The 14,237-nt window shown below is 44.3% G+C and overlaps 1 protein-coding gene across 1 annotated transcript in view; it reads left to right on the forward strand.

Annotated features, from left to right (window-relative positions):
- Nucleotides 1-14,237, forward strand: part of polrmt (polymerase (RNA) mitochondrial (DNA directed)) — a 49,080-nt gene that overhangs the window by 2,682 nt on the left and 32,161 nt on the right. Inside the window, exons 4-5 of the mRNA XM_036521317.1 lie at nucleotides 253-386; nucleotides 11,789-11,975. Of these exons, the coding sequence (XP_036377210.1) occupies nucleotides 253-386; nucleotides 11,789-11,975 (321 nt within the window). The remainder of the gene's footprint in view (nucleotides 1-252; nucleotides 387-11,788; nucleotides 11,976-14,237) is intronic.

Consider the following 14,237-nt stretch of genomic DNA (forward strand, 5'->3'; position numbering starts at 1 on the left):
ATTTTGAATTAAGTTATGACTTTAAGGAAAAATATTCCATATATTATGCAACCAGTTTCACGGTACATGACTGTTAGCTGTTCACATGTGGTCTGTTTTTTTAGGGCACCCCTAATTTTAGCTGAAGCGTTTTCTACTCAGCACAAATAGACATGCTTAAACAAGCTATGGGGAAAAGGCTGCCGTTTGGATAGAAGCGAGAGATACACGGAAAGTGTGTTTATCAGTGTCCCTCTTGTCTGTGAACCTCAGGGCTCTGTGAACCAGATTGGCCGCCTGTTTGTGCTGGTGGAAGAAGCTGGGCTGAAGCCCAATCTCGGCTCCTACGCTGCTGCCCTGGAGTGCATGGGGCGCAATCCCAACTGTTCCCCGCGCATCATCAGCAGGTAGGTCCGCCTCCCAGCCTTCACCCCACCCTCCAATGCTACTGTATTATCCCAGGCTGTGATTCACAACCCCGGTCTGTTTTAGCATGGGTGTCACTGCCTGCTACTGGGTGTTTTTGTGTCTTTGAATGTTGTGTGCCTAAAAATGATCAAATGCCAACTAATTTAAGACTTTTCATTTTAAATAACTAGTTCCTGTGTAAAAATTCTCTTTGCCATTTCTTACTAATAATAGTGATTAAATTACTCTGGCACCCAAATAGCCATCTAATATGACTGTTAGCGTCTATACTGGGCAAAAGATGGCACATACATCAACTTCTCAAGACACTAAAATGCACATCATACAGAGGACAAAATTGTGATAGTGAAGTGAAGTACATCTGAAACTGAAAACCATTTTAAATACAACAAAAGAGGTGAAAACATAGCAATATATGCTATAGTAACTTTAACAGTTGTAGCTAAGACAGCAACTACAATGATAGCTTCAAGAAAAATGTGAGTTATTTAATCTTTACTAAGGTATATTGATTAAGTAAATGTGTATTTCTTGTTTAAGGCATACTTGATGTTATTTCTTTTATGAAGTCTTGGAATGCATCATTGTATTTTTCATATTATTTTATTATTTTTTAAAAAATATTGGCATTATATTAGATGCCATTTCTGGTCACAAGGTGAATATATCCACAAAAGATTTAGCTCAGTGGGCCACGGCCCCCTTTAAAAAAACTGTAGAGGAGTGTGATGCTGATGCCTCTGCAACTTCAAAGCAGCCGGTCCATTTGTTCCTCATAAGAAGTGAAGCTGGACAGTGTTAGCCAGAGGGCTAATGAAATCAAATAGCAAACAATGATCCTTCAAAAGTGAGAAAACTAGCAAGCTGACTGTAGCTATAAATACTAGCTCACAATTGCTCGCAATCTGCCACTGTATGAGGGCGATGTCTGTTGTACCAAGGTATTCAATGCAAAAATACACTTTGATGTAGAAATATAGTGATTTTTCACTAGGATAATACTAGTTACCGATAATTTTCTAGAACTACCAACAAAAGGGTCACAATACTGAGTGGCTAGATTTGGCCATATAGCAGATTTACTGTCATTTTGCATGTTTCCTGTGTACATGGGACTAAGTTTAGAGGTGCCTGTACTTAAAACGGTTTATCATAACAGCTGTTCCTGAGTCAGTTGAAAGACCTGTATGAGTATTAGTTTTCTCTCATATATAATATGGTGAATATGATTACCAAACCGACTATCCTTCATTTATAAAAGTAGACTGAGCTACAGCTCAGACTCCCCTCTGCCATTTTGAATCAGAAATAATGAGATATGGAGACACTGCAGGCTCAGTCAGATGTAGACAAGCGTGTGCTCAGTAAGCGTACCATGCAGTAGCCACACAGCATTGTGATGGACTTCATACGTTCTGTCTTTTTCCTCTCCTGTGTTGTGTGGGTGTTCAACTGTCAGTCCACACTGGGGCTGCCATTTGTAGGAATGCATAAGACAGTCACAACCGTTCACCATCTCTGCATGGTTTGTGCGTTCTTGTGGTAGGGGGACCTGCGTATCTGGCCAGTGGTGTTTACATGGTCCTGCTAAGGTGTGGAGGTGGGATTGTTGAACTTAAAACTATTTCTGGTTGCTGTGAGGACTGCAGATCATTAAAAATTACATGAAAGGCAGTTGTTTTTTTATTATTTGGATAAGTGCTGTCAATGCTCAAGTTTCTGTTGTTAAAGGAAAGGTTGAGAAACCCTGCTTTATGTATAGGCCTACCTAAAGACATCTGAAACGCGTATATTCCCTTATTCCCTTATTTATTTAAAGGACACTGTATGGAATTTATCAACATCATGCCTTTGTGTTCTCTGTTCATTCTGACAAGGCCATCAGCCTTTTCACCTGTTAATTTTGTTATGATTAACACTGGCAGCATGTTTGTGGAAACGGAGCAGATATGAAAGAATGGGATTGCAAATGGGGTTTGGCTCTGTCCCGCTAGTCTATGCCTCAAACTGCTATGTCACTGAATTCATTCAAGTAGAGTCCACATTTCATTTGTTGTCATTTCCAATCACCTACATGTCTGAAGACCTCATTTTCAGTATGGTTTATTTTTGTAATTGATATTTGTAATTTGTGATTGATAGCATTGTGGCAGTTCCTAATCGATATGCATGAATTCACCTGGAAACCTATTTTTGTTTGCAATTTGAGGTGAGTGAAGCAAGAAGTATTGCCTTTGTTTGAAGCAAACCAAAAAGATTGTTCTAAAAACAAGAGAAGTATAGCCTTGTCCAAGTCCAGCGAACACAGAGACAAGATGAGGAGAAATATGTCCTGTCACCTGAGAACGTAAAGGATTGGAATGTGTAAAACAGAAGGTGTAATGGACAGAAATTAGCAGCGTGTATGATCAAACATACAACGACCACTTTATTCAGCCCACTGTGAGGAGGATGTACAGCTGACCCACTGATGGTGGGAAAGTGCCATTCTTTTCCACTAGGTGTCAGTTGCAGTCTTTGCTTTGATCCACTGCCGCACCTGTTTCTGCCTCTGGATCATGAAGGAGTGGCATCATATTTTAGTCCTTTATTTTTCAGTGTCAGCATTGTGCCCAGCTGATGATTGAGTGTTTGAGAGCATGCGTTTGTCATCCCATCTTAGACACTTAGGAGACCCAAAATTCCCCATCTGTTCCAGTTCTGCAAATCATACAGTATTTTTTCCCAATCAAACCTTAATGCTAGCTCTCCTATAAAAGCCATTATAGTATTTTAGTCCAAAGTGCGCTATCCCTGACAAACCTTTCGTTTCTTTGCTATAAAATAAGATTTTTTTTCCTGCCAACTTCAGAGCCATATGTGTTCACCAGATTTTCTGAGACATTCTGCCTGGACCCCGTTGGTTTGATTCGACAGTCAGATGCAAGCAGATGCAAGGGCAGTCAGCTGTTTCTTTCTCGTCTTCCTCTATATTGTGCACCACAGCCTCATTCCCACACACACATAGAAGAGTACATTCTGTTACAGATTGTTCTCAGGAGCCTGGCTTTGAAAGGCATTCTTGACATTATTGTTCGAGGTGGCCTTGTGGAGTGCTCACCTTGTAGCCACACTCTGCAGAGAGACGGCCTTTGAGTCTTGGTGCAGAATCACTACCTTAAGTGGGCCTGCATTACAAGAGGAGGACAGATCAGGGGTGTTCACCACCCGTGCTCTGGGGCTGTTGTTGTTATCACCACAGCAACTGAATGGATGAAGTAGTCTGAAGGAAAACTCTTAAGGCAGAGGACACTTTTTTCATGCACCGTTTCTGTGCCCCCGCAAATCGGTAAACATTCCTTGAGAGTCCAGTGCGTCTCTGAGGTTCTGCACAGGCCGCAGTTGCGTGCCGCCTTTCTGTTGTTGACTCATGCGGCGGTAGTGGGGAGAAGCCTATTTCTCTGGAGGGTGAAACTCAGCTTTACCAGGCAGGCTGCAGCATAGTGACTCACTCCCCTCCCGCCTCAGGTCTTTGAGATGCTCCAAAAACAAGGGTGAGGTTTTCTCACCTGCAGCAACTGGGAACAAAACGGGGGCATAATAATGTGCGAAATAATGCGCTCAGTGGTGATTCATGCTTGAAAGTGATGGAAATGGAAAGGCAGTTGTCAGTCAGAAAGAGGTGGGTATCTACGGCAGAGGCCGGCCTGGAGCTGGTCCTCCGGGTGACATCATCACTGTGATACTGCAGCAGCAGTAAAGGAGATTGGCCAGAGGTCACCTCTGGATGCACAAACTCCCCAATGGTCTGGTTTTCTGGCCTTCCCATCCACAATGTAACATTGCACAAAGGAATGTTAAAGGGCACTTATCAAAAAAATAAACCTCATGGAAAGGGATTTATTGGACAGGTCCAGCATTCATCATTCTTGTAAACATTATGATAGCAGTACAGTGCCAATCATAATGTGACCAAGAATCCGTTTTGCAGCCTATTAGAGCAGTGTGGGCAGCAACCATAGAGCCCCCTTTACACAGCGGGCACATTAATGGTTTGATCACTGAGGAGTAACTCACAGAGTGCTGAGTGTAATGTAGGCCTAGTGTAATATATTGTAGAATGCAGCTCATTACGTACAGTGTATCAAATGGGATTCCCAGTTGGGTTCACTCTGAGCTCATAGAACATTACTGAGCAATTTGACTTGGTGATCAGAGTGAACACTAAATAACCAGGATTTCAGCTAACATAAAACATGTCAAGCCCATCTGTAGGTGTGATTGTTTCACCAAACATTTTATTATAGTCATATATTCAAATACATGAATTTATTTGGCTCCTTATGGTATATATTTATAACTGGAACCATATAGATTTTAGTGATGAAAACTGTACAGTTTGCAGCATACTGATAAGAACATTATCATGCACATGCTGAAAATTAGCGGTTCGGTGCATATCTTACTCTGACCTGCACATTAGTCCTAAGGGAAGTTAAATTAGTTTATGCTGAGCTCACTGAACATTCAGATGCTTAATGCATCCATTGCATGCCTAGATAATACTATCTTCTCCGTGGCCATATTCAGCTACACCTGGCCTGAATTTTTAGATTTTATTTGAAGTTCTGCAGGTACACTTGGGTCTAAAATTATTGGGACCACACTTAACCACAAAATGCCCAGGTGTCCCAATAATTTTGGACCCTAGTGTATACCTGTCACAGAATCCATTCCAATAGTGTCAGAGGTTCAATATTCCTTAGTGTGCCCCTACATGCTAGCTATTCACAGTGAAATATGGTGCTGATGAATATGTACATTTTTGTGTGAGTGCATGCTGTTTGACGTTCCCTGTGTGGAGGCTTGCTGCAAAACTATGAAAACAATCATCAAAGTACTGCTTAGCTGCATCATGGTTACTGAACACAGTTACATTAGTGTTTGAGTGTAGTTTCAGTCTTATAATCATCCAGAAAGCCATCTATATATATAATATGTTTAAATCTGCTTTTTGACAAAATCAGGGGTTTTGTGGTAGGTAGTTGGATACATCAGTGCTTTAATGAACATGCTCACTTGCCCACTTCAGTATTGAGCTGCACCGTGTCACTGTGTAGCTCATGTCTGCATCTCCAGGTCTTGCAGAGAATAAAGGTTTAAATCAGCACCTCTAGCCACACAAATGTTAGGAGATATTAAAGTGCTGTGTGCAACCTTACATGGTTGTGGGAGAGCAATCAAATCAATCAATATTCTACAACCTTCACCCCATTCTGTAGTGTTTGTCACAGTTTCACAACAGAACAAAATTCACGGCTTGTGTTATTTTGGGCTGTGTGATACAGCATGCAAAAGAAGCCGTATGGAATTTCTCTTTCACATTACAGCGAACACACTGACAGTGTGTGCATGTGGCTTGCTTTTGACTGCATTAAACTCTGATTAGTAGTGTGTGCATGGCATGCGTAACTAAGTGCATTACCTGGGTTTAATTTTCAGATACTTTCTCCATACGACAAGCATTGTGTTTGAAGCTCTAAATTTAATATTAAATGATTATAGGGTTAGTATCAGTGATTTTCAGCTGAATTAACAAAGGTGTTTATTAATCACATTCTAATGGGGGATGGAAAGGTAGAAGAGTTTTTCAAAATGTAGGTTTTTTATTTTTGTTTTGTCAGTTTACATAATTAAGGCCATGCCATGTTGCAGTGGCCTTTACTGGATTTACATTTGCAACCTCCAGTTTGGAGTAAATGGCAAACTTTTGGCTGATATATATTTGATCGCAGAGCCCTTACTGGTTATACAGACAAAATATCTCTGCTTGAAATAAATGTCTAATGTTCATTACACGAGCAAGTCAGTCAGGCATCTCTGAAGAGATTTTCAGAGATAAAGAATTTAATCACGCAAAGTCACATTACGGATTAACATTTAATTAATTTGTAAACAAAAATACATCAAATACACAAAGAGAGAAATTTAACTGAGATGATTACAGCACTTTAAAATAATGACTATTAATTTGATGTTGTGGCATTTGTTTTGCTCTCTGAAACAGGCTAAATGTAAATAGGAACATAATGCGTAACACCATACATTCCCTCTTAATGATGAGGGACTTTTAATTTGATGCTTGGTTTACCTGGAGGTCGACAGATATAGAGGTATAAAATAGGCTCTTGAAGTGGTGCTTACAGTAGATCTGTGACCATTGTCTCATATGTGTTTTAGTCACTGCCTTTAACAAGCACCAAACAATCCACAACCATCAAAAATGTAATACAAATGAGCCACCTACGGTTCCCTTAGATAACGATGCCATTGGGTGCCATTAGGCTTCTCCACCCCCCCGCCTCTCAGTGCAGCAGTGTTTTTGAGTAGTATGTAGGGCATCCTCAGAAAGCCACCTCTGTTTGAGTAGTATTAATCAGGTATGCAGGAGCAGCTGCGTCTCTGTCTGCATGGGGTGGATCAAGCCTTAGATTTATGACATGACATTTACCATACTGCCTCACATTAAACATCCCTGCAGCTCACCTACAGCTCTCACGCAGCAGACTCATCCTAATGAATGCCCTAGATTTTATCTGGAGCAATCGCTGAGCGCGGAGACAAGAGACACGTTCAGTGGGTTTCAGATGCCAAAGTTATTGTGATTGATATTTTCGTTTTTCCCAGAGAGGCTACTACTAAGGGAATGAGAAGTGTAATTGCTGTATAAATACTAATGTGTCAGCACTGAGAGAAAGTGTTCAGGCCCCCAGAAGCGACACTGTAGTGTAATTGTGCATCGTATTAATTTATCGTCAAGTGTTGGCACGAATCTGGCAGGTGTGTTTATTTATTTATTTTTTCTAAGTGTGTGGACATGTCCTTTGTTAAACTTTGAAATTTTAATTTGTTATTCATTAGTAATTCATTAGTAATTCATAATACCACAATCTTAGCAATTTGCTGATTCCATGATTTGGCCTCAATGTTTGCAAACAGAGTACCAGATACACTATATGGACAAAAGTATTCGGACACCTGACCATTACATTGTAATGACATTGTATTCAAATACATATACTTTAATATGGAGTTGGTCCCCCTTTTGCAGCTATAACAGCTTCCACTCTTCTTGGAAGGCTTTCCACAAGATTTTGGAGTGTTTCTGTGGGAATTTCTGCCCATTCATTCTGTAGAGCATTTATGAGGTCAGGCACTGATGTTGGACGAGAAGGCCTGGCTCGCAATCTCCGTTCCAGTTCATCCCAAAGGTGCTCGATGGGGTTGAGGTCAGGGCTCTGTGCGGGCCAGTCAATTTCTTCCACACCGAACTCATCAAACCATGTCTTTATAGTCTTTGCTTTGTGCACTGGGGCGCAGTCATGTTGGAATAGAAAAGGGCCTTCCCCAAACTGTTGCCCCAAAGTTGGAAGCATAGCATTGTCCAAAATGTCTTGGTATGCTGAAGCATTAAGATTGCCCTTCACTGGAGATAAGGGGCCTAGCCCAACCCCTGAAAAACAGGTGTGGCCAACTACTTTTGTCCATATAGTGTATATTGTGCAACTGCACGCTCGCTTAAAACAGTGGGATATATGGTGTGTCATGCTGTCAACTGACCCTGTGATCTTTGTCTTTGTTTGATCTACTGTCTGTTCATTTCTGTGCTGGGAGTTTGATAAGTGCAGTTTGTGCTTGGGCCTGGTGCCTTCCCCTGGGAGATGGATATGACACCGCTTGAGAGCGGGGCTCATAGTATCCATCATTGACATGGTGCTGGATGTTTCCTGTCCGAAACCCGAGAACACAGATTCCATTATTTGCGGGCGGGTCATTTAACAACAACAGAAAACCAAAAAATGAGACAGAAAGACAACAAAGCCCCCACGGTTGCATCATCCACAGGTAACTCTATACATGAGCTGTTACTGAGCTCCTTCCACCCCAGGAGGTTTATTGTAGAGCGGAGCCCGAAGCGGATCCCGCTCCCACAGGAGCCGGTCGTGGGCATCCAGACAGAAATAGAAATCTCTGCATCTCAGGTATTTGTCAGTTTGGCTTCCTGGCGGGGGTGCCTCTGCCTGCACGCGGAAAACACTATTTGTTTTCCTCGCCTTTCATCTCCCACTGGATAATCAGGCGACGGGGGACTGTTCATCCGTGCGCACATCGTAGGATGACTTCCAGGAAAAACTGGGTCACATATAAGATCAATAGCCCCCAGCAGACCGTGTCCCTTTATGTGAATGAAATCTTCTATTCCTCAAATAAGTCACGATAAGGTTGGTTATGTACGGCTGCACATATTCGTACACGTTTTATGTTCAGACTGCAGCTTGCTATTTTTTTGGCTTTACAGGAGAGGGTGTGGCAAGCTCCCTGTTTAAACACTATTGATCAGAAGCTGACAGGTTGTGATGTATTGCACAGTAGATAATAGAGTGGGCGCGAAGACACACAGTCTTTTTTTCCCAGTCCACTTCTTGCAAGGTCATTAAATGGGAAAGTGGAGGTATTGATTGTCAGTATAATTGTCATGGGTGTGGAACCCAAACTGGGGCATTTTGATGAATGGTACAATCTTCTGTCTGCAGCATCATCATCCATTCATGATTTTTAAATTTTTTTCCCACTTTGTTTTCTTCTCTACGGTAAATATATTTTTGTGGGCTGGGGAAGGCAGTTTCATGGGACCTTAAAGTACACCTACGTACACTGTACACTGGCACCTACGAAGTTGTGTTTTTTACTTATTTTACTTCCCATATTTTCATTCTTTTCAGAATTTATGTAAATTTCATTTGAAGGAAATATCAGAATCCATGAAAGAAACTTATTCAATAGGATGACCATTCCTGGTCTGCTGTGTGACATTACTTTTATCTGCCAGCCTTCCAGAATTGCTGGATTCTACGCAGGGCATTAGGAGAGACATAAACCGTGGAAGAGCAGGTTTCCTAGCCCGCGTGGCTCGGCAGGACGGCACTGTGCGCTGTCCTCTAGTATAGGACTTGTGTGTCGATGGGTGATGCAGTAGCATTGACGCTGGATATGGGGCAGTCTGGAGGGTCTGTGCTAAAGAATCTGCAGAGATGTGGAGAGGTCCCTCAAATTGGAGCATGCCCACACTCCCTCCCCCCACGCCAGATTATCTTGTTCTTGAAGGTGACGGCACAACCCAATGACAACACAGGGGGCACAGCACAGGGTGGGGGCAGTGCCGGGCGAATCGATCATTGTAAGGTGATACCGATGACATTGTCATTCTGCGGTGGTGTCTTCTTGCCCACAGTTTAGTCTTGCAGAACTCTCTCTCACTCTCTCTCTCTTTCTCTCTCACTCTTCCCTTTTCTCTCACTGTCTCTTTCCTTCCCTCTCTCCTTCTCACTCCCTCTTTCTTTCCTTCCTCTCTCAATCCCACTCTTTCTCCCTCTCTCTGTCCCCCTCTCTCTCTCCCTCTCTCTCTCTCCCTCTCTTTCCCTCCCTCTCTCTGTCCCCCTCTCTCTCCCTCTTCCCTCCCTCTCTCTGTCCCCCTCTCTCTCCCTCCCTCTCCCTCTCTCTCTCCCTCTCTTTCCCTCCCTCTCTCTCTCTCCCTCTCTTTCCCTCCCTCTCTCTCTCCCTCTCTTTCCCTCCCCCTCTCTCTCTCCCTCTCTTTCCCTCCCTCTCTCTGTCCCCCTCTCTCTCCCTCCCTCTCCTTCTCTCTCTCCCTCTCTTTCCCTCCCTCTCTCTGTCCCCCTCTCTTTCCCTCCCTCTCTCTCTCTCCCTCTCTTTCCCTCCCTCTCTCTCTCTCCCTCTCTCTCTCTCCCTCTCTCTCTCTCACTCTCTTTCCCTCCCTCTCTCTCTCCCTCTCTCTCTCTCCCTCTCTTTCCCTCTCTCCCTCTCTCTCCCTCACACTGTCTCTCCTTCTCTGTCGTTTGCCCACTGCTGAAATGGCTGTGTTCCAGCCCGCTCTCCCCCTGTGCCCTTTAAATCTGTGCCACAGCGCATGCCTGCCTTTCCTGTCTGCTCTCCGTCTCTCTCTGTTGCATTGCTCTGCACTTTGTCATCAGCAGGCCATGTCATGCATCCTCTCTCCTCCACGCTTTGTTCACTGGGGGGGGGGGGGGGGAGCTAATGTCTTTCTTTTAAAAGGAGCAGGCACCGGCTTGGCAGAATGGAGAGATGAGCGCACACATGTTCATAATAGAAGCAGTCACCTGCAAGATGTTACAATACAATCCAGACCATCTCCTTCACAGTCCAGTGGATTTGTGTATATACTGTAAATTCAGTTCATTTGCATTTATTAAAAAAATTATTATTATATGTACATTATGTATCTTATTGATCATCTACACCATAGATAGATTACATACACCTGTCCAAAGGGACAAAAGACATAATTTTGGATTGATATGTGCTTCATAAATTATGAATTGATATTGAGTCTGCAACACAGCTGCTAATTGTATCTGCGTCAGAGGGGCTCAGGCATTAAAACAGGATTTCCTTCAGAAAGTAATTACTGGAGTGTTATTTAATCACTGTCTGGTGAAAGGTGTGGAGGGCAAGGGAATGTTCTCTCATTTTCAGAGAATGATGACGAGATTCCCCCACCCCTCCTCTCCACCTGCAGTTCCCCCCGAGTCCCACTGGAGGGCACTGCTAATACACAAGACCAGTGCTGCCTCCTGCCACAGGCAGGGCCTGTTGCGTTAGAAACCGCCGAAATTACACACCCCACACATGGCACGTACGGCTGCACGCTTCCCTGTCAGCTGATGTGAATGTTAACCTTCTCCGTCTGTAAGCACATAGGTGCGTGAATAACTGGCAGCTAAGGTAGACACAGCTGCCTGCGGGTTGCGTGTACGCGTGGCTCATTTTCATAGCCGGAGCTCTCCATCTCCTCCATTCTGAATAAGATGGCCTTACTTCTGGCTGATTTATGAGCTGCTTTTCAGCATCAGTATTCCTGTCACTGTCTGCGCTCACTGTTGCCATGCGCGCTGGAGCAGGCCGGTCTTGGAGGGCACATAGCGCGAGCAGTTTCATTCGGGTAGACGCTGCGCTGTGTAGTGCAGCCGTCTGTAGGACATATCACTGTGCACTGCCACAACCGCAAACCCAGAGAGTTAAATGCCAGAACATGCCATTTGTAGGCGTGGTTGGATCTAGACACGTACAGTGTCTTGAGACAGACTGGACTTCGGTTGATGTCATTTGGAATGAATGCTCAAATCTGTCCTTTGACCCTTGCAGGTAGAGACATTAAATTACATCAAGGGTGTGAAATGGGAGTGAAAAGTAAGCACTCCAGGGTAGCGATCGTACTGTAAATGTAGACACTGTACACCGGGTCTCTCCCTTTGTCCTGTGTCCCAGATGGGCCGGTCTCAGGGCCTCTTCCCTCTCTCCACAGATGTCTGCAGCAGCTGGTGGAGAACGGGCTGTCCCTGGACGATCTCTTCCGCCAGTGCATGTTCCGGCAGGACGAGCGCGAGATGGTGCTGAAGGCCATCCACGCTGTGGAGCCCGACTTCCAGCCCAGCATGGACTCGGAACCCAAGATCTGCTCTTCACCTCTGGTTAAAGACTTTTACAGTGAGGTACGGCACTGACCCGCCCCTCTCCTGCTCCTGTGCCTGTCTCTGCCCTCTCACCCCTCCTCTGCTGGGGCTGCTGTCTCTGTGCCAGGTCAAGGCTCCAGTGTAAGACCTTGAACGTTCCATGTATTGACTGTACTTGTTAAAACTAACTTCAACTATACCGTGGTTTCAGTGTCTCGTGTCTTTGATAGAGATTTGGATCTCTCATTACCTGGTTTTAGCCTGCTGTTAAAAGCATTTGCTCACCAGTATTTTGCTAAATGTTCTGCATCTGATGTATATTCTGATATGCAGCGTAGGTATTCTCTTTTACTACAGCTGATGATAAGAAATAGGAGCACGGTGACATGTGTAGATGCGTGTTTATTTGTTGAAGCAGGACCGTAATTGCGTGTAAATTGAAAAAAGTGCCTTCAGGATATCTTAACAGGATAACAACGATGCTAACACGACGCTGGCAGAGCTGCTGCTGAGACAGAATTCTCAGAACGGCTCCGCAGAACCGTCATAAATTGAAAGTCTGTTTTACGATTTTGCACAGGGATGTAATAGGTTTAACAGGTTGCTCTGTTGAAAGCAACAGCAGGGAAGCCCGGGGGCTTAAAATCGGAAAGTGAGGGCCAGAGCCAAAGGAGGCGCGGTATCAGGGAGGAGACGCGGGCAGGAGACCGGCTAACTCAAAAGAGCTGCTGAGGGTGGCACAAACGGCCCGTGCGAGCGATATGATTGTCACTCCTCATACGATAGGCCTCCTGGTTATTTTTAGTCCCCGTGAACACTATCGTCAGAATGAGCTGCTTGCCTTTTTCACTCGGCTCATTAGCAGGGATCTACAGGAGTTGTATTTTAGCAAGCTATGCAATACGTTTGAGCTCATTTGTTTTTTAGCTTATGCTTTTTGGGGTTTCTTTGGGGGGAGTTGCTAATATATAGGCTGCCATTAATAATGTCTGTGAAAATGCATTTGTAACCAGAGAGGATAATCTAGTATGCCCTGAATATGCCGCAGTAAGTAGAACACTTTGAACCTGGGTACACGTTAAGCAGGCCACTAAAAGTTCCACACTACTTACTGTATGGTGCATTGACTTTCAAGATGGTTTATTCCAAGACAAGATGGCTTATTTGGTCTTCAGCAGATAGATTAACATTCATCTCTTTATGTAGTGACATGAGAGAAGGACGTAGATTAGTAAGTATTAAGTTAATGAATTTAGTGATGAATTTTTAGTGATGCTTAAAATATCAGAAATTTTTTATCTGGAGACTCAACTTGTTTATTTCCTTTACTTCCAAGCACTGACATTACTCACAGTTTTTAGTTAAATAACCAAAAGAATGATTTTATTACTTTGTATGCTGCGTCATCTTGGAGGTATCATTTCTATAGAACAGAACCTTCTGTTCTGCTGATCCCAGTTTGCTAATTAATTGCACGAGAACCCACTTTCCTACCTTCTTGAAGGCGACGAGACTGAAGGCAATAAAACAGAAGTTTCTTGCCAAAACATTTTTGGTTTTAGTGATCAATATCCCCCCTCGCTTTACTCAGAAATTTATCGTGCCAGAGACCTCCCTCTAAATTCAGCCGGACAGCAGCATGGTTGAGTGAGTGCGCTCCTAAAACCAGCGCCAAATGCTTGCCTCTTGAAATGTTAACGCTAAGCTGAAAAGTCAGAGTTCTGTCAGTGAGTTTTTGCTTGGTCAGTGTGGCGAGGGCCCCGCGGCCCGTCTCCCTGCCCTTTTAGCGCGGGCGGACAGGAGCGCGTTGGCGCGTCCTCCCGAGGCTGTTGCTGGTGCTGCGTTTCTGTCAGCCGCGCTCTTCCTGGTCCCCGTCGCCGCTGAAGCTGTGGACTGCCAAGGGGCCCCCAGAGAGAGAGAGAGAGAGAGAGAGAGAGAGAGAGAGAGAGAGAGAGGGAGAGAGGGAGAGAGGGAGAGAGGGAGAGGGGGAGAGAGGGAGAGAGAGGGAGACAGGCCTCAGCTGCCACCTCAGCACCATTACCGCCACTCCTCTCAGAGCTGAGCCCCGCACGGCACCGCTCCCACCCCCCATTACCCAGGCCTGTCACCAGGCCCGCAAGGACACGTGCACACGCAGGTGAGCCCTTCTCCGTCTGTTTGTCTCTCCATCTGTCTGCCCGACTTGGACAGCACGCGTGTGGAACTGCAGCAGTCACGAAATCCAGTATTGTCAAATAATATCATAAGTGTCAAAAACAGATACAGCCTTACAGTAAAGTTATACCTTCAGTTATACGACCT

The sequence above is a fragment of the Megalops cyprinoides genome, chromosome 2 (genome assembly GCF_013368585.1).
Source record: "Megalops cyprinoides isolate fMegCyp1 chromosome 2, fMegCyp1.pri, whole genome shotgun sequence".
Taxonomy (NCBI): domain Eukaryota; kingdom Metazoa; phylum Chordata; class Actinopteri; order Elopiformes; family Megalopidae; genus Megalops; species Megalops cyprinoides.